The following is a 21,707-nucleotide window of genomic DNA, read 5'->3' on the forward strand; positions in this document are numbered from 1 at the left end:
TTAGCTGTCTCTTTTTGATTGCTTATTTATTTACATTTCTGCCTTCTCCTTTTCCTCTCTGTAAAAGCCCACAGCATGAACATTTTCTGTTATGCTAATGGTTACCGTATTGATTTTGCATACTGACATAGAAACTGCAATTATCACCTGACACCTTTTGATTCGGCTTTGATTCAGGGGATTTAATCCAAGCTGAAGCACTCATGTTTTTCTGTTTTATCACATGCGAGTGGCAATTATAATTTCACAAATTAGACAAATGACAGAGGAGGGAGCAGGAGAGTGTGTATTGTATGCCGTTGTACTGATGTAAGGTGTTGTGTTTAGGCTTAATTGACCATGTCCATTCTTCCTTAAAGATAATCTTATAAAGCACCTTGATTGTGTCATTTACAAGAGCTAATTTGGCTGGTCAGGAAAATGGAACGGTTTTACAATTATTTAGTTCTTTCTTCTTCCTCTACTTTTTGAAACTACTTATTTATTTAATTGTTTACTACAGATGTCCAAACGTGAGAATTCAGACATTTTGTTGTACCTTGTTTCTCTAGAAAATTTCCATGGCATAATAACAACAAAATTAGGCATCATAATATTAATTAACAATTGATACTGAATTATTTTTAAACAATAAATATTGAAGTGGTTTATTTTAATTTGATTATGTTTAGATTATTAGTTAAAAATAAAGAAATAATATTATATATTAATAAATAATGTATATTTCATATTCGTATCTGTGTCTGGGACAGGAGTAAAACAATAGAATCTGTAAATAAAAGTTTTTTAAATAGTTGCAAAAAAGGCTTGATACGTTTTAATGTGACCTTAACATAATAATAATAATAATAATAATAATAATAACAAAAAGAAAAGAGATTAACACAAAAAGAATAATGTAACAAAATGAACTGAAATGTATAAGCTTTCATAAAGATCACTTTTATTAGGAAATAAAAGTGCCCATAGATGAAGAAACACCAATATCCTCAATAAATGATGCCCCTCTTTTTCTCTAAGGTAATGTCCTGTGACCAAATATAATATAATGATAAAAATAAGACCGCTTTTATAGTGTCTAATGAATTTACAAAATAACTGTGGATATAATTATTAATGGGATAGTTCACCCAAAAATGAAAATTCAGTCATCATTTACTCACCCTCAATTTGTTCCAAACCCATATGAATTTCTTTTTTTCTGATGACAGAAAAGAAGATATTTTGAAAAAAGTCAGTAACCAAACCAGTTCATGGACATCACTGACTTCCATAGTAAATACTATGGATACTGTGGAAGTCAATGGGGCCCATCAACAACTGTTTGGTTACCAACATTCTGCAAAATATCTTCTTTTGTGATCAGCAGAAGAAAGAAATTCATACAGGTTTGGAACTACTTGAGGGTGAGTAAATGATGACAGAATTTTCATTTTTGGGTGGTCTTTCCTTCTTTAAGCCTCAACAACTTAGATTGTTCTCTTTCTTCCAGACTCCAGTAAAGAGGAGCCAGCCTTGTTTAAATACATCAGGTCCATTGTTTGTGAATCCACTACCAAACTCCTGATCCACCTGGTCAGCATGGTGCAGGAATATAAAGACCAGTCTGGACCCCTGGTGCGACAACACCTAGCCGAGAATGTCCTAAGCAAAATCCCAAAAGAATGGAACTACATTCTACAAGATCCCAAGCTGAATGAAACCAACATGAGTATGTACAGCTTTCTTCATCCGTCCATCCATCCATCCATCCATCCATACATCCATCCATCCTCAAAGATTTTAACCTGCTGAAAATATCTATTGTACATGATTTAGCCTTATTTAAGATTAACAAGAAATCAAACTAACTCTTTCCTCGTTCTTTCTTTCTTCTAATCAGGCAGCATAAATCTAGCTATCCAAGCCCTCTCATTTATCTTCACCCACCTTCCATCAACCATAGCCTCCCTTCCCCTGCCTGTGCGCTTCCTGTTCACCGTGGCTGAGAAGAGGCTTTCCCAGCATGCCAGACAGCTGAGGTCTACCGGCCTGCTCCTCTGGGTCCTGTTGGTCTGCCTCTGTCAGGATCTAGAAAACGGTGACACCCTGGAGCTCCTGTCTGGACAGCCCCTAGAGAGAGGGGCAAAGGATAGGCTGAATCTGCTATCAGAATGTCTGCAGGTCAGCCTGGGCCAGCAGAAGGGCGTTCCCAAGCCTCTGGTCCATAAGGTGCTCCAGGGCCTGGAAGAGAAGAGGCCCAAATGGACCTCCATGCAGCTGCAGAAGGCACGAAAGCTTTGCTGCGAGAGGTGAGATTTTGAAATGAGCCTGATGTAATATACTCCCAATTAAACCTAAGATTTTAAGCCCATAATAGCAAATTCATCATTAAGCTTATTCAGCATATGAAAGATGATTTTCGACTTTTAGCATTTTATTGTGTTAACTAATCTAATATTGTCTTCATTTTCTATCTGCTGCCAGTTGATATTTTGATGTCATTTTAAAGACTTCAGTCTCATTCTTCATTCATTTTGAGAAGTTAACTTCACCCTTCATCCTTTGGCAAAATAATTATGTATTGTTTTCTGTGTTTTCTTTTCCTAGCCTGTAGCTCTTCGTTTCAAACTTTTTGATATGTGTAGTTCAAAATGGGTTTGATGTCACCCACAGGATTTGAGTGCAGAAATCTGACTTGAATCACTGAAGAAAGTGTTGCAATCCTTGAATCATGTACTTTAAATCATCTTTAAATCATCCCAAATAGCTCACTATACTACTATATACGCCCTATGCACTTATACACTATGCACGTATGATCGATGAACTCAACCGTGTAGTTGAGTACATCGAGTATAGTTGAGTATTAAATCTGCAACATTTGAGTGCATGAAATGTCCAACATTCCACACTTTGTTTTTTCGGTTAAAGGGATAGTTCACCCAAAAATGAAAATTGTCATCATTTACAGTACTCCCCCTTAAGTTGTTCCAAACCTGTATGAATTTATTTCTTCTGCTGAACACAAAAGAAGAAGAAGAACACAAAGAAGATATTTTGAAGAATGTTGATAACCAAACAGTTGATGGGCTCCATTGACTTCAATAGTATTTTTTTTCCCCCATAATATGGAAGTCAATGGGGCCCATCAACTGTTTGGTTACCCATATTCTTCAATGGTTCAAACTTTTTAATGGCTCATACCCCAAATTATGTTATACCCTTCTGAGGGACTTCTGAATTATAAAGGCAGTTATACTTTTCATGTATAAACCTGTGACACTGTCGAAAAAATTTTAGGTTCTTATTTTCTTTTTCTTTTTCTTTCTTTCTTTCTTTCTTTCTTTCTTTCTTTTAAAACTTTTACAGAGTTGTAAAAGACCCGAGTATGAAAACCCCTGCCTTAAATAATGATCCTGTACTAATAATTTCTTCAAACGATTGATTTTTGAGCACTTTTGAAAAGTGACCTATACTTTATGCTATTTTTCACTGTTGGCAAAAAAACCACACAAGTTTTACCGTATATTCCAAGTCATGCCCAGAACAAAAGCTTAGAGTTAATTAGCCTTATTGAAAATGATTTAGCATCATAACAAAGCTTGGGGAAAAAAAAGAAGAAAAAAAAACTTTTAGTGTTCCGAGAATCGCTGCTCCCAATGACAGGAAAAACAAACAAAAAAAAAAAAAAAGGAGTGAGGGCAAAAAAAAAAAAAAAGGACGATAGCAAAAAGGAAGAGTGATTATGTATCGCCTGTCTTAGACAGTCAGTGGAACCATTACTATTCATTAAAATAACCTTCACTTTCAGGCACTGCCTCCGGTGTAAACAATCAGCGTACAGTGTGTCGGCGGAAAGCGGGTTTTCTGAAAAACACCCACACCCCAGCTTGTCAACACACACACACAAATGCATACACACACACACACACACACCTCCCTCATCTCTTGTCTTTGCAAAGTAATTTGTAGAGGAGAAGATGATTGTTCTCCATCACGGTGACCCTGGCAGGCTTTGACGGCATGCATGCACAGATGAAGATGAATGCAGTGGATTCCGTGGGCGGAGGGGGTGTTCTGCTTCTTTCGGGGCACATTGGTCCTAATGACGTGATTGATAGCTTGTCCCGGATCCGACGGGCCTCTCATTAATCAAGCCGCTGACTGGATCCAATCATTTGCTTCACCTGCACACTGATGGACAGGGAAGGATACAGGCACAGGTGCTGACACCCCGTTCACCGGCTGGGCTGCCCAGGGTCTCGCAGCTTTTCTCTGTGTCATTGAAGCTAAAGGCCTGCCTGACAGGCGACACTTTCCTTGTCACTTTGTGATTGAAAAATAAAAAAAGGAAGGAAGAAGGAATGAAGGGAAACAATGACAGGGGGTGTATCGGATGGAAAGTGTGGCGAGGGTGATGAGGCATGTTGGATAGAGAGGAAGGGCACGAGAATGGGTGCGTTGAGGGGACCTTGAGGTTACAGCAAGCGGCACTGTGTCTCTGACTCTTGAGAGAAGTCTCTTGTCTTCTGACATTTTTCAATTTCTTCATTTTTGTAAAGTGGAAATTCATGTAAAAAGAAAAGTTGGTAGCAAATAATGTGACAAAACTGTTTTGCCACTACTGGCAACAGCTCTTGGCAATTTGCACTGAACATGTGCAAGTTTTTGTGTGGAACACAACACAACAATGCCCACTTCAGCCCAATGCTAGCAAATATTGACAACAGCTACTCATATTTGGATATTTAATCCTATCACAAAAGATCACAAAAGCTACAGTAATTGTCATTTGATTATTTTGAATAAAATCTCTTTATTTGCTAAATACTTGTGGCATTTGTGAAGAAATTAAAGCAATCAATCAATTTATTTATTTAAATTTTGCACAATTCTGTTACTAACAGTCTGCAACAACATATGAAGATAGCTATACATTTTGTAATATATTTCTGGACCTGGATGACATGGTATCTTTATTGTACCCACAACCAGAGTTTTGGATGTACAAACCTTACAATAAAATTATGTCTGTGTATAGAGTAAAATAACTGATTAATCTCTTTTCTCTATTAGTAGTAGTAGTTGCTCAAACAGTAAGGAATATCGCTAGCGATGGCAAGGTCATGGGTTTGATTCTCAGGGAAAGCAAGAACTGATAAAATGTGTACTTTGAATGTAATGTAAGTCGCTTTGGATAAAAGCATCTGCCAAAATTAATAAATGCATTATTATTAGTAGTAGTAGTTGCTCAAACAGTAAGGAATATCGCTAGCGATGGCAAGGTCATGGGTTTGATTCTCAGGGAAAGCAAGAAGTGATGTTTTCTTTGAATGTAATGTAAGTTGCTTTGGATAAAAGCGTCTGCCAAAATGAATAATAGTATTTTAGTATTTGTAAGATGTACTTATTTAGTATTTGTACTATTTTAATTATTATAGTTTTTAAAATCATTTTAAAAATTATTAAAAAAGCTATTATTATTAAAATCTCCCATTGAAAATGAACTGGGATCTTGCAGTTACCGTGTAAAATTGCCTTTAGAAGTATTTAAATTGAGTAATATAATAACCATTTTCCATTTATTTCATGTTAACCCCCCTCTCTCCTTTATGTGTTCCTCCATCAGTGTGTTGGAGCGTGTGGAGAGCGGCCCGGCGCAGGATAGAGGTGGGCCCGCGGAACTGACTGAGCATAAAATAAGGCAGTTGCTGCTGGAGCTGTGCCATAGAGCAGGTGGCAGCCAGCACCTCCGGCAAATCCATCACAGCATCCAGCTCAATGAGGTAGCGAATTGCTGTTTTTCACCAAGCAATTAGGTGGCTGTTAGCCTGAGGCAGACAGTGTGACCTGAAGCTGAGGGGAACGCCTGTGCAGAGCTGCTGCGCGGAGACACAACTGCATCCAGATGCTGCTGCGAGGCCTCTCGTAACAGCCTTGACCTGATTGAAAAAACGATTGGGAAATAACAACTTAAACAACAGAAATAGCAGAAATTAAAGGAAAAGATTCATGAATTAGTCTACACTTAAACTACACCTCTATGCCCAATACCCCTTGCTCTACTTAACAATAAGAACACATCTTGGGAAATTAGTACAACTCTCACTTAACTCTAATCTTGAGGACGATTCTTTGTGCCATATCTATACATATCTTTGTCCTCTTCCAATGTCCTGTTTTCAAATCCTATTCCTAGATAGACTGATTAATTTCTACCATTGTCGGCCAATTACTTGGGGAATAGAGAGAAAAGAAATGTCCATTATGTCCAAAATTGGGTATGTAATAATTGTTGAAATGTACTAATTTGTCCGATGATGTGTTTAAGAATTCTGTAGAGACTCACTGTTAATTTGACCACTTTAATAGTGTTTTAGTTTTGCTTAATGCAGTCTAGTAATAATATGTGTCCAGGTTTCTGTTCATTTCTCTAATCTGGACTGGAGTGTATTATGTGCCTTTACGTTATGTTTCTTCATTCTCTTTTGTAGGGTTTACTGAGGTCCGTCCTATCACCTCTTTCAAAGACGAATACACTTCCGGACTCCCCATTGGGACCTGTCGTATTCTCCTCTGAAGCAAGCAACCAAAACCACCATAAATCCCAGTTTAACCCCTTCACCGAGTGCAATTCTATCGGCCCTAACAAGTTTGATCAGGTTGGTCCTTTGTTATTTTTCATATTTTAGTCTCTCAGCCTTCAACTCGAGGTGCTTGCGAATACTTGTTGTTCACATAAGTTTTATTTCCAGCAGTTCATTAATGCCGTGAACTACTTCTCTTCTTCTACTCGTTCACGCTCGAGCGAGTGTAACTTTCCGTCAAGGCCACCAGGCAAGGTGAATATAAGAGAGAGACTAAGAGACTTCAAACTGCTTCTCTAGGATGAACTCGACAATTCTCCATAGGTCGCTCTGTCCCTAAGCTATATTTTAGTGTGAAGAGAAGACACAAAGCAAAACATTAAAAAAGGTTAACCAAAAGAGCAGAGAATTTGAAAACACTTGAAAGGTGAACTCTTCAAGTGTGATGTGGCTTTGAACAAGGGGTGGAAAAAAAGCATCCCTTGCGTGTTGAAGACGGTGTAGGTTGAAGGTTTAATTACAAGAGCCATGGTCCTCTTTTGGCTTTCTCTTAAAGGTAGGATAAAGTTTTCTCTGCTCATGTCATGAGACTTTTTGGAACATCTTTGAAGCCGGAAAGTCTGCAACCTTCTTTTTTTTAAGGGGAACTTTTCCTTTCATTATCTTATTTGGCTCAGAGTTTTGCGTCGGTTAAAATGCGAGTTCTTTTCCCGTCGTTCAGCACTAGCTGCGGCGCTCTTAATCCCTTTTGTTTTCTCCTTATCGCTCGCGCTCGCATTGCTTTGCATAAAACACCTTATTAAGGGGATGATTAAAAAGCCTCCTCGCCTTCAGGTGGCTGCGCTGTTTGTCAAATCAAATGGAGGCAGAAAAAACAAATGCCGATCCATCAATCAGCCAGTCGGAGAATAGGAGGGGCTGGCACGCTCCTGTCCTTTTGTCAATAAAAAAAAAAAAGAAAGAAAAAAAACTCAGTTTCAAGTTAAGAGTGACGTTCTGCCTATCAAAGCAATCGGATTTCATTTGGCTCCCTAACAAAGGGACGGTCCACTCGTGGCTGAGGGAAACCTTGGGCTGCTTGCCACGAACAACGGCGAGAAGAATAACGACTCCTCTTGCAAAATTGATTTATCTTTTTATAAATGATGGTACATCCCTCCCCAAATGGATTTATAAATTAATTGCTGTCTTATTGGAATAAAAACCTTCTTGTGCAGACATGATAGATAGATCGTGTTGGGGCGGCCTTGTTCGGGACCCCCTCCTCTTTGGTTAGTCCAGCCCAGCTGGAGCAGTAATTTACTGATCATATTAACTCTGATTAATAACGAACAATACTCGCTGCTCATTTATCAACAGGCTGCTATGGGTGAGAGGGAGTGGGATTGGGCCCAACTGCTGCCAGCCTATCAGAGCACGAGTCAGGTGACCTTCACGACGCTCCTCGCTAACAGGTAATGGCTGCTGCTCTCGTTCGCACACAGTCGCCCCCTCCTTTCGCTTACACACTGTTGAAGTGCTACCTGTCATGTCCCACCGTGTTCTGCCGTAATGAATGTGAATATTATGTGGAGAGGATAGAGGGATCCTGCGACCGTTTGAATGTGCGCGCTTGTCTGTGTGCGTAAGCTTCTAAAGGCATTTTGGCTTGCTTGTGTATCATCTGACCTGTGTTTTTTACGTATAGATGTTGCCGCCTCTATATGAGTTCTTGGTTTCCTTCAAGATTTTAATTCCCAGCATGCAGCCCTAAAAGTTTAGTAAAGAAAGTGCTTTTCCACTGAGAGCTTGCTAAAGCAGCTCAGCTCCATCATAGTTTTGAGAAAAAAAGAGAAAAGGATATCTGAGCTCACTGTGTGGAGAAAATGGAGTGTCTGCGTTTTTTAGAACTGAGTGGAAATCACAATCTGATGTGTCAGACTGTGTCAGAAGATAATTTTGAGGTTACTGAGGGATCTTGTGTGGTTGAGCTTTAGTTTAAGTGTGATACAAGTATGATGGTTTAAAAGGATATCTCAAACCAGAGCCAGAGTTTGATCAATTTGCTCCAAATGAGCAGTGAGTTCGGTGTTAGTTTGACAGCTTGTCAAAAGAAAATCAGTTTCAACCACTGAGTAAAACACAAGATTTTATTCCACAGATTGAATATCTATTCTTAAACAATAATTGTAGTCTGTTCCTATTTCAGGAAAAAGTGGAAGAGTGTATCTATATTTTAGGTCCTATTTCTTTAAGATTTTCACAGTTTTAATCACTTTACAGTTACTCTCCAAATAAATGTAGAAACAACTTAAAGACAGTATATTTTGAATATTTGTTTAATAGCATCTTTTATGAATGAAGGCCAGTATCACTGATACAACTGATACTACTACTGATGTCTCTATGAAAATGATTAAAAAAAAAAAATAATAATTATAGACATTACAACATTACAGTCTTCACTGCATAAATTATGAATTAAATATAGATTAATCCTTATTAAAGCTACAATTTTCTCTGTTACCTTTGTTCTTTGATTAACACTAACACATAGACATCACAACAACTGGTTTATTAGGCTGCTGTGACTTTAAGAGCTGCCGCTGCCAAACATGATTCGGATCTGACACGCATCTCATTTTCTCACAACTCTTTAAGTTCGTTTAAGACATTATGTAACTAATTTAAGACTGCTCTTATGAGGATACTCGACAAAATGGGCATTTTGGCATAATTCTGTTTTATTGTTTGTTCAAGCGCAAAAGAGAACTCAGTACTGGTGAGAACTGACGAGTATAGGTTACACTTTGTTTTAAGGTGTCCTTGTTACATACATTTAGTAGGGCCCTATGAAATCTGTTTTATTTTTTCCCAAATTCCGTTTTTTCTGTTTTTAATTTTTTTTTTTTGGACTTTTAATGGTTAAATTAAATTTTAGTAATCAAAAAGCATGTCTAATTAATTTAAATAATGAAACTTATCCAATTTACCAACAATTTATTAAAAGTTTAACAAAAAATTAAATTTTTTAGGGCCCTATGATATACGTGTTAATCTTTCCCCTCAAATTCTGTTTTATTTTTACCAAATTCTGTTTTCTGCTTTAATGCTTCCATTTTAATGGTTTAATTACATTTTAATAATCAAAAAAGCATGTCTAATTAATTGAATTAGTTGAATTAATTGAACAAAATTTATTAATTAAAAAAAATATATTTTTATGATTTTTTTTTTTTTTTTTTTTCAGAAATTCTGTTCTGTATTTTAATTTTTCGGCAATCAAATGAACGCATAGAGACAGAGCGACACGCGTCATGATCTGAAAACCATGCCCACCAGGGGGCATTTTAGCTTGTTTGCTGTACACCTTGTCACACAGCAGTTTTAAGGCATTGTTCTGTTTTTTGTTATAAGTCAGAAATGATGACAAGGAGATGAATTTCGTGTGTTCGAGGATGAAAACACCGCGAGCGTCGCACGTGCTTCAGTGTGTGTGCATACATACGTGTGTGAGGTAAATGAAACCGCGCTTCGCCGCTTCCGCGTCATTTATTTCAGAGGCACACAGACATGCAGGATTCATATTTAAATAGTCTATTTGCGGATTAATATTCACGGACACTAGTCTATATCGCGATTTGATTTAAGTGTACTGACCTGCTTTTTATTAATTCATCAAAAATTTGACAAATTCTGAGACATTCCGCGTTATATACTAAATTCTGTTTTTATGACTGGATTCCGCGATTTCGTTCGCGTTTTCTGCATCGCGGAAATCATAGGGCCTTAATTTAGGTACTGGTAATATTATTTAACAACATGTAGGCTACTTACTATAGGGTTAGGGTTATGACTGGGGTTTGGTTTTAGTTATATATGCATAATTTACTGTTACTATATTAATAAGTACATTTAATGTGTAACAAAGACACTAAAATAAAGTGTTACCCAAGTATGTTTTTACAAGTAGCCTACTTTTTTTTTTTTTTTTTTAACTCAGTGAGGTTGTAAAAGCTACATAATACTACATAGTACTGCATAGGCATACTAATTATTGAATCATTTAATAAATATACATTTTTTGTTGAAATAGGTTAAATATTGTCACAGAACAGGGTATTTTTTGTCTTAAATAGTATTTAATTACAATTTAATGTCAAATCACATGTTTTATATGAATTAAAGAAAAGTGGCACTTGAATTGGATCAAATTAATAACTTTTGATAGGGAATTGTGTTAAATCTGGGAATCAATGCCAGTGCCCCTACCACATAGTCTAGATTCTGTAGTTTCCGCATGGTAGTGCAGCAGGTCAGTAGAACATGGACCTATTTCTCCGTACCTCGCAAATCACCTGCCCAGTCCAACTTGGAGAGCGTCCAGATGTTAGTGTTTCCTTCACAGTGGGGTGGAACCTCTGAGAGCATCTTTCTATGTTCAGTATCTCAATGATGGAGCACCTGCCCTCATGGCCGAGCAGAGGTTCAGAAGAGGGATGAAAGAAAGTAGGGTGAAGGACAGAAGGTGAAGCTAGAATGCACTTTGGAAACTTAGAGATTCATACAGTATTGTTTAGTTTGTAAAAATGGGGTCCATAAACCATGAACATCATTATTAGTCGTTAAGTTCCAGTTGGGGTTTACATGTCACCTAATCTCATGTTTCTAAGCCCACTTAACATAGGTAAGGTTATGAGAATTTGCTTCATATAAAAACAATAGAAGTCTTTGAAGTCGGCATAAAATGGATGTTGCGATAGTCTTTTCTTCCCTATTGTGATATGCAAGTGAAACAGCTTCTTGAGGGGGTGGGGGGAGAACTAGAACAAAGCAAAGAGAAAATAGTTGTAACACAAGGTCTAATGTATGGAAAAAAGCAGTAATGGGTCATGTAGTAAATGTTAGACACTAGAGATCCTCTCTGGAGACTGAGGATGTATGTAGGTCTTCTATATGCAGAAACTATGCGAGCTTGCTGTCTATTGAATAGGGTTGAGAGTTCTGAGCTGTTTTTATCTGAACATATTAATCTCTCCAAATTCTCTCTTTTCAGTAATTTTTTTAGTGGTGTCAGGTTGTGAGAGGAATATTTTTATTTTATATTTATGTTCTTTTTAAAAAAAAATAAAATAAATGCTGTTCTTTTGAACATTCTAGTCATTAAAAAAATCCTGCTAAAAATGTTTCCACAAAATTATTAAGCAGCACAACTGTTTTCAACATAATAAGAAATATTTCTTGAGCAGCAAATCAGTATATTAGAATCACTTCTTAAGGATCACGTGACACTGAAGACTGGACTAATAATGCTGAAAATGCAGCTTTACCATCACATGAATAAATTATATTTTAAAATATATTCAAATAGATAACCTTTTTAAATTGTAATAAAATTTCAGAATATTACTGTTTTTATTTTGAAACATATAAATTATCATGGTTGATCATGATTGCTGAGTTACATTTTGGACTGTTCCTCAAATAAATCTATCATGCGATGTGGAATGTAGTGCATATGGGTTATTTTTTATTACTTTATATTTATATTTATTTATATACTTTAAAAGTCCCTTTTTGGAGCTTGACAGCCCCTGGTCACTGAAAAGTGCCTTGGTATGGAGAAAAAAAACAAACAAAAAAAACATTTGTGTGTGTGTCCTAAAAATAATAAAATAATAATAATAACATCTTACGGGCTTGGACTGACATTCACTGTATATAATTACAGAATTATTGGGTGAACTATCCATTTAAACATTAGTACATATTTCTGTGGCTCTATGAGGAGTACATTCATCTGGTTACATATAAATGAGACGTGCTCCATAATGTGGTCTCAACTCCGTCCTCCCATTCTCCCTCTCGGAGTGTGTGTGAGAGAGAGGGAGAAGATTTACACAGGTGTGGGTGTCCTTTATTGTCACCTGTCATTTGGCTGTCTGTGCCAGCAGTGTCATAAATCATTCTCAAATGGAGCTTTTCAGCAGAAAGCGACTGATTAATGTTCCTGTTCTTCCTCAGACGAGCACCTGACACCCAGAGAGACAGCTACAGCAAACTTCTAGACATGACCCACACAAACTTTTTTGCCAGAGATACAGTGCTTGGTGACAGGAAGGCTTTACAATAACACCTAGGTTCAATGATCTGTGCTTGCGTTCACATTCAGATTTGCCTTCTCGGTTGTATAAACTTTACATTTTATAATACTTTTGCTGTAGAATACTCCTACTTGATACATATCTGGCTTTCCTCCATGTAGCATTCTGTAATTCGGTAATACTAGCATTTGTTTTGCCATTTACTGTGTCTCTGCACACACTCTTTTTTAAATGTTTTTGTAAAGAAGTCTCTTATGCTCACCAAGACTGCATTTTGAGCAAAAAATACAGTAAAAACTTGTGAAATATTATTACAATTTAAAATAACTGTTTTATACTGTAAACCTATAAAGTCTACTATATCATATTTGATACTCAGATTTTCAAGGCCTCTAAATTATCGACATGATCAAAACTTCACAAAACCTGTTGTACACAATCTTTTATATCATCTTTAGTGATTTTTTAAAAATGGAAACATAAGAATAACTTTTCTATTGTTAGTAATATTTCAAGTTGAACCTTTAGTGGACTGAAGCAACTAAGGTTGTTTTTATTTTTATTTTTCATGTTAAAATGTAGGCTTTTGAGGTCTCTCAATCATCATTTTATTACATTGCATTAAATGCCCCCCCCCCCCCCCCCCCCCAAAAAAAAAAAAAAAAAAACTACAGAGCTTTAATCATAAAACTAAGCATTGAAATATCATCCTACTAGCATTATTTGGAAATTTAGGGCCAGATTGCACCAGCACAAACCTTCTTTTGGCATTAAAAAACAACTGTCAGGATTTGCTAAAGAAACTCAGTGAAAAATTACCTCTGAAAAGGCGTGGATAGTATTATTTTTGCGTCTGACCTTATTGCATAGGCATTTGTAGGAGTTTCACTTTCAGACACAAAATTTATGGGAGGAGAGTATTTAAGTTAATCATGCAAGGTGATTTACTAAGGTTTGCGCTAGTCAATTTAGTGGTATTTGCGCCACTATTTACCACCCAAAAAGGCATGTCTTAAATCAAAATTTGCTCTGTTCCATTTATACTGAAACACAACCCTGGTGTTTTCAAACTAAGGCCCCATTTACACTAGTGCATTTTCGTTTTAAAAAGCGTAAGTTTTGCTACGGTTACGCCTGTGGTTTACACTACGCCGGCGTTTTCGAACCTTGTAAACGGAGACTTTCGAAAATGTTGCAGACCCCGTTTTAGTTTGAAAACGCCGGGGTTGCGTTTCAGTATAAACGGACCAAAACGGAGACTTTTGAAAATGATGGTGTATCTGCGTATCCTTGATGACCGTGTAAACAATAAGATGGAGACTGAACTGCAATCTTTGCTGGCTTTGTTGTCATTTTTAGCAGCCATTGTGCAGTTAAAATTAACATTTTTAATACTGCAGCTACCTACATGTGCAAGAGGCAACTGTTTACACTTGTACGCGCATGCCCAAACGGGGCCTAAAACGGGATCTGCAACGTTTTCAAAAGTCTCTATTTTCGAGGTTTGAAAATGCTGGCGTAGTGTAAACAACAGGGGTAACCGTAACAAAACGTATGCGTTTTAAAACTAAAACGCACTAGTGTAAACGGGGCCTAAATCTGGCCCATAAAGTGACAACTGATATTTATATGTAAGTTTTCTGCTATACTGTTAAAATTAGTTTACATTAAAATCTATCAAAATTTCATCTTAATTTTTGGCCATATAAATTTCAGCAACTCCACCAAATTGCATATTGCACATTTTTGCTCAGTTTGGGCTTCTAAATAAAATTGAGGTGTTTTTTTTTTTTTTTTTTTTTTTTCCTCCTTAAGTGTAAGCTCCATAATCTCCTAGTGTATGAGCCATAAAAGCCTAATGTATAAAATATGTTGCTCAACAAAGACATATGGAAACTTTTTTTATTTTTATTTTTTTATATTTTGTGTAAAGGTTTAATAATCTGTTGCATTAAAAAAAATAAATGCTTTTTTTACATGGTGATTTTTGTGGAAACTATGATAGATTTTTTTTCAGGATTCTTTGATGAATCGAAAGTTCAAAAGAACAGCACTTCTATAAAAATAGTATTTACTGTCAATTTTGATCAATTTAATGCATCACTTGCTTAATGTTTTTTTTGTATTTGCTGACCCCACAAACGGTAGTGTATTTCCTTTCACCTGTGTCACAGCAAGAGTTTGTGTATGGGTTATCTTTCATAAGCGAGCTTAACGGTGAAACATTTTCCTCCCAAGGCTTTTACTTTTAATATATTGTGCCTTAGTTTGAAACACTTCTAGTTTCACTATTATAAGTCCTGCTGATGGATGGGTCTGTAAAAATCACCAGATGTGGCTTTCAGTGTTATAAAATACCACGGGACACACTTAACAAGCACCTTCTGGACAAATGTAATGCTCTTGGTCACGGCTAAAACTATTGAAATCACAGCCACAAACAATGCTAAAATATGTCTGCTGCGTTCTCTTCTGTGCAGTTGCTTGTTGCATTGAAAGACATGGATTTTGACTATGTAGAACATTGGCCAGGTCAACTTTTACAGCCTTGCACTGTCATTCCTCTATCATCCGGAACAATAGTGAAGTATCTGTTGAGAAAGATGGCAGTTGATGCGGGGAGTGGAGTGCTTTAAATTGCAGTGATAGGCACCGCCGTTCACATTGGGCAAATGCCATCTGTTCCCAATGATGGCCATATGGTTAGTTTTCTTTCCCAGGGTATAAAATACAAACAAATGTGTCAGAATGCAAGGGCTTCTTCCACAGACGCGCAGCGACTCAGCTAGAGGCAGCGTCGCAATGTGCGGAGAAGTAATTGCTATCGCCACCTTTGTGTTATGAGCTTGTTGTTGTTGCTTTTTTGGGTGAGGGAATCTGTCATGGCTGAGAAAAGGGACATTTTCACTGTGTTACTGGAAAAAGCAAACACTACCATGTCAACCCATCATTTTAGTGACTTTTTATAGGTAATTTTTTTTTCCTAGGGGCCCTTTAAGTTTCACAAACAAGTCCCCTCCATCATGTTCTCTGACTGACTGACTGTGGGGAAAGCTTCTTTGTGTCTCTCTATCATCTTGCCTTTGTTTTGGTGGCTAGTGCTGGAAATTAGCAGACACAATGAGGTTTTGTTTAGCATGAGGAAGGCGTAGAGCTCCTGGTTTGTACTTTGCATGTGTGTGTGTTCATGTATGTGTGTGTGTGTTGGTGGGTGAATCACTGAAGCCTGGGAGAAGGCCGTGGCCCCACCTCACATGGCAGAGAAGAGCTGAAAGGCTCATTAATCAAACTCCGAGTCACAGATGTGATGGCTTCCACACAAACTGCCAGCAGACTGTGAAAGTCACATCCAACAGAGTCAACTGTCAAGCAGCTAGGCCACCATTTCCACCAGGCCCAGCTCATTCCTCATTCCTTTCCTCTCAAATCCTCTTCCATCAATTTATTATTTCCTTCCTCCCTGTCTCGCACCTCTCGTAATGATCAGTTTGAGTATTTGAGTACTAAAGTTTAGATTGAACGCCATTATGTTCACAATCAGAATTAAGCTTTTTTTTTTTTTTTCTTAGATGCCCTGCTTTAGAAATGCTATAAGTGCACATAGATGTACATGTACATTTTAATTATGCTATATTTTAGGGGTGTGACAAGATCTTGTGAGATTAAATTGTGAAGTGAAAAAGCTGGTGAAAAGCTGTCTTGCACGATGTTGCCATGGCACAGTTTGAGGGTAAAATTAGGATAGGATATGCCACCACTACGTTTACATTATGCCTCCACTGTCTTTTTGCTTTTTATAGAAATAAAAACCATTTAATTCAGTTGGATAACGGTCGCTTCAATCCCATCCAGCTCATCCAACACAAGCTTCAGAGTCGTATGTAGTACTGCAGGAATCAGAGTTCACTAATCACGTGACGAGAGTAAGTGACGAGATGACTGACAAGACCATGGCAGGGGATTCGTTGCACAACAGAGCCGAGCACACCTGACAAATGTCTTAACTTGTAGAATGCTGCTCACCATCTCTTTACGTTCAGTTAAGACATAACCGACAGTGCTTACGTGAATACTAGCCAAGACAGGCACTTTTGTTGTGTGTATTTTTTCACTCAATCGCAAGACGATGCAGCTGTTTTCTGTGCGTGCAAACATAAAGCTGTTGGGGTCTCTGCTTTTTTTGTGCGTGCTCACAGAAAAAAAAGCATGCGAGTAATGAATTAAGTTCTCTTTCGTGTCTTCTTGCGCTTGAATCTGAATGGTTAAAAATCCCTTGAATGTTTAAATTGACAAGACTTAAAAACAACTGCAAATGATAAACTTTCATGACGACGCAGCACTGGCCAGATCGGGCAGTCCTTTATGTCGGGCTCTGTTTCCTGTTGTTTTGTTGTTTAGTTATTTGTTTGTTTTGTTGTTGTTTTTGTTCCTAAAGGTATGACTCAACTTGCTGAACATGCTAATTAGCTATCATCTAGACCAGGGGTGTCCAATCCTGCTCCTTGAGGGCCACTGTCCAGCAGAGTTCAGCTTCAACCCCAATTAAACACACCTGAACCAGCTAATCAAGGTCTTACTAGGCATACGTCCAGAAACGTCCAGGCAGGTTTGTTGCTAAAGTTGGAGCTAAACTTTGCAGGACAGTGGCCCACCAGGACTGAATTTGGACACCCCTGATCTAGACTATTAAATGTTTTGTTTTTTGTTTTTATTGGTTTGGTTTGGAGGAAATGAACTTGCCGAGCAGATAGCTAATTAGCTACTAAACTACAATTTACTTAGCAATAGATCATTAGCTACCATCTAAACTACCTATTGTTTGTTTTGTTTTGGCTTTATTTTATTTAGTTTTTATTGGTTTGGAGGACATGAACTTGCTGAGCAGAAAGCTAATTAGCTATCATCTAAACTACATTTTTTTTTTTTTTTTTTTTTTTTACTTCGTTTTGTATTATTTTGGGAAAAAATACATTTACTTAGCAGATAGATAATTTGCTACCATCTAAACTACCAATTGTTTTGTTTGGTTTGTTTTTTTTATTTGTTTGTACTTGCCGAGCAAACAGGTAGTTAGTTACTGACTAAACTTTCCAAAGTCATTCTGAAATGGCTGAAACAGCTGCTATTTATAATCTGTTATTCCAGCTTTTCAGGGCTTCTGGTTTTTGTTTTTTTTGGCCCATCAGTTTTCCTTTCACAACATCCTTGCATCCTTGATTATGCCACACTCTTTAACTCAATTCAATCCCTTCTCTCACTTCCAGTCCTCTGTTTCTTAGTGAAGTACCATTATCTCTCATAATCTATGATCCTAATCTACAGCCGTCACAACCAGCTCAATCACACCCAGCGCAGAGCTTTAATCAGACACCCACTGCCTTCTCCACATTGTGATTGACAAAGCCACCCTGCCAGCCTGAGAGGTGGAAAATAATAATAAAATAAATAAACTGTGTGGTCCCTGGATGGAAGAGGGCCAGTGACAGGCTTCCACGCTGGGGGCCCGGTGTCACTGCACTGGCAGTCTCATCACACTGCCACCAGAACCCAGCCATTTGCATCCAGGCCAGGGACAGATAATTAGAAGGATTCCTGCCTGTCAGCATTAATCTGGGCAGCGGTGAAACGCTCTGACAAGGAAATGGAGATGGAGAGCTTTAGCTGGAGCGGATGGCGAAGGAGAGTGTGGTTCAGTAGAGGCAATCATAGCTCCTTACAAATAAGAGTGATAATATTAGTGGCCTATAACGGTAATTCATTTGGAGTGCACTGAATGCTGATTTGTAACGCCTGCATTTAATATAGCTGACTTGTTATAGATGTTTAAGATGGGTATTTCAAGCTTAATTTACTTCAATTTGCTGTTACTTTTGCAGTTTTGTATATTGTAAAAAAAAAAAAAAATTTTTTTTTGTAAAGGTAGCATTCAGTCAAGCTTGTATTTCATAACCAATCCTTTTCTAAAACCTTTTTGTCTGTGCACAGGCACTTTGAAACGCTAGCTGTGTCAGTTTTTTTTTTTTTTTTCCCCACCACAAGGGAACCTTCACTGTTAATTGCTTTGAAAAGTTTGAAATGTGTCGTCTGTTGGAGGGATATGTTACGCTAAAATGATCTTCCATCAGTCTGGGTTATTCTCATATATATAATTTTTGTTTTTTTGTATAGATTTATATAATTACTTGACTATGTTTTAAGAGCATTCAGAACTCAAAATATTTGAACAGATACTATGAGATGTGCAGCATAGCTAATCTAATGAAATGGACTGACAGTAGTATATATATATAAATTAAAAATAAAGAGTACTCACTTCAAATTGCTTCAGTGATGACCAACATTTAAAGTGATAGTTCACCCAAAAATGAAACTTATGTCATCTTTTTCATACCTTCACATCGTTTCAAACCTATATGACTTTCTTTGTGTTTTTTTTCTCCATACTATGAAATTCAGCATTCTTAATATCTTCTTCTATGTTTCAAAGAAAAAGAAAGTCATACAGGTTTGGAATTTGAACATGCGGTGAGTAAATGATCACAGAATTTTCATTTTTGTGTGAACTTATCCCTTTATGTCGCTATCGACTAAAAGTTGTGAATTTAGTTCATTTTGTTTGTCTCTCTTGTCTTTGAGTATGTGTTGCAGTTTTACACCTGACATTGGTAACTTGTTTCATTCTTCTGACGAGTGTAGTGTCTTGGCCTAGTGAATTGTACCTCTATACGATGTCTACGGTTCTGTCATAGGAGCCCTGATCAGACGTGACCTTCCCTCTCTGCTGACTTTACATGGCCTGAATGCCACTGTCTCAGAGTACCTTTAGAGGAACTGAGGACTGTCATCCTGTCAATTAGATGGTGATCCCAGTGCTCCGCAGAGGTGCTACAGATCCCCCGGAGCCCTTAGCCCTGACTGATATAAGGGCCATGGTGCCACTCTGGCCCCTGGGCAGATGGTCAGCAAGCTCCCTGAAAGCTGAGGGCACTTGGGTCTTTCATTGGCATTCAGTGGCCACGTTCAAACTCTGCCCCTCAGAGGTGGGTAAGAAGGACAGAAGGAAGGATGAAGGTTGCTCAGACATGGTTGATGAGGAGAAGGTCTGTCACCACATCTGCCCTTCTGCAACCTCTCTGGTTGAGCACCACACACTAATTAATAAGTGTGTGCACAGGTAACCCGACAGCCAGGCCCAGATTTAAAGACTTTTGCAGATTTCGCAGTTTCTGTACTGATTCTGAGGAAAATTTGTGTGATTCTGCAATATATAGTGTGGAGTTAACTCTCATGTTCTGTTTGTGGTCTTAGAGATTCCAAGACCATTTTTACAGCTTGAAAAATATCTGAAAAGTTTAACTTTGAAAATTATTTTTCCTAATCTTATGAGACCTGATTATACATGGAAGGTCTCAGAGATCCCAGATATAAAACATGATTTCTGAAGGATTGTGTGACACTAGAGACTTAAACAATGGCTTCTGGAAATTCAACTTTGCTATCGCATGAATAGATTTTTTTTTTTTTTTTTCTGTATTTTTGATCAAATAAATACAGCCTTTGTGAGCTTTAGAGACTTTAAAACTTTAAAAAAAATCTTACCAACCCCAAACTTGTATGTTGTATACGGTATATAATGATAATAATGTAATATACACATGACTTCTATTTGTTTAGGAACTCACATAAGCATAATTTTCATCTTGTCTTTAGTAATATCTTTAGTGTGATAGTATGATGGCTAAGTGTATGAAACAGGGTTAGAGTATTCTGCTCAGTGCTCTGCTGAGGATTGTCTTGATGTGACAGTCTGCTATGTTCGCTCAAGTTGTTTTTGACAGAACACTAAGAAAAGAAGACACACTGAATTCCTCTTCAAAAGCAACAGTCTCTGGAATAATCTTTCTTTCTTTCTTTCTTTCTTTCTTTCTTTCTGTTTGGTTGGTATGAAAGTGAGTTTTTGAATCTGTGTCATTCGTTAAGGTGGTATGAGGTTCATGTGAACTCCAGATTGGTTAGCAGTTGATATGATAGCTTGTTCTCCATCACAATAATTATAGTATAGTACATATCGGCAAATAAAAGTGATAATCTGTCCATATTAAAGGGTTAGTTCACCCAAAAGTGAAATTTCTGTCATTAAGTACTCATCCTTGTGTCGTTCCAAACCCTTCTTTCTTTAAGACCTTCTTTTATCTTCGGAACACAAATTAAGATATTTTGATGAAATCTGAGAGTTTTTTTTGACCCCCCCCCATAGAAAGCTATGTAATTACCATCATTCAAGGTCCAGAGAGGTATTAAAGACATTGTTAAAAGTCAATGTGACTACTGTGGTTCAACCTTAATGTTATAAAGTGACGAGAATACTTTTTGTGCTCAAAGCAAAACAAAAATGACGACAAATATTCAACAATTTCTTCTCTACCCTGTCAGTCTCGTACACAGTTGATGCAATGCAGGCTTCCTTGTTTACGTCCGAATGCCGGCTCAGTATTGGCCGACGCTGTTCATGTGAGCAGCACGACGCATGCGTGTGATGCTGACACAGGAGCCGGCCAATACTGAGCCAGCGTTTGGACGTAAACACGGAAGCGCTGAACTGTGTCCACTGCGTCAAATGCGTACAAGTCTGACAGGGTAGATAAGAAATTGTTGAATAAAGTCGTTATTTTTGTTTTGTTTTTGCACACAAAAAGTATTCTTGTCGCTTCATAACATTAAGGTTGAACCACTGTAGTCACGTTGACTATTTTAACAATGTCTTTATACTTTTATGAACCTTGAATGATGGTAATTGCGTTGCTTTCAATGGGGAATAAATAAATAAATAAATAAATAAAAACCCCTTGGATTTCATTAAAAATATCTTAATTTGTGTTCCGAAGATGAACGAAGGTCTTATAGGTTTGGAACGACATGAGGGTAAGTAATAAATGAAAGAAATTTCATTTTTAGGTGAACTAACCCTTTAAGTCGTGATGCTAAACCCAAGGGACTATTGAACTTTGTCTCAGACCAAGCAATCAAACCAAGTGTGAAAGCAGTTCAACTAGAT

At 37.4% G+C, this 21,707-nt stretch overlaps 1 protein-coding gene across 2 annotated transcripts in view; it reads left to right on the forward strand.

Moving 5' to 3' along the window:
* Positions 1 to 21,707, forward strand: part of kiaa0825 (KIAA0825 ortholog) — a 178,744-nt gene that overhangs the window by 74,928 nt on the left and 82,109 nt on the right. For both annotated transcript variants that reach the window (XM_051895763.1, XM_051895762.1), the window contains exons 15-19: positions 1,493 to 1,711; positions 1,883 to 2,291; positions 5,612 to 5,768; positions 6,477 to 6,644; positions 7,929 to 8,023. In XM_051895763.1, coding sequence (XP_051751723.1) covers positions 1,493 to 1,711; positions 1,883 to 2,291; positions 5,612 to 5,768; positions 6,477 to 6,644; positions 7,929 to 8,023 — 1,048 coding nt within the window. The remainder of the gene's footprint in view (positions 1 to 1,492; positions 1,712 to 1,882; positions 2,292 to 5,611; positions 5,769 to 6,476; positions 6,645 to 7,928; positions 8,024 to 21,707) is intronic.

The sequence above is a fragment of the Ctenopharyngodon idella genome, chromosome 5 (genome assembly GCF_019924925.1).
Source record: "Ctenopharyngodon idella isolate HZGC_01 chromosome 5, HZGC01, whole genome shotgun sequence".
NCBI classification, from domain to species: domain Eukaryota; kingdom Metazoa; phylum Chordata; class Actinopteri; order Cypriniformes; family Xenocyprididae; genus Ctenopharyngodon; species Ctenopharyngodon idella.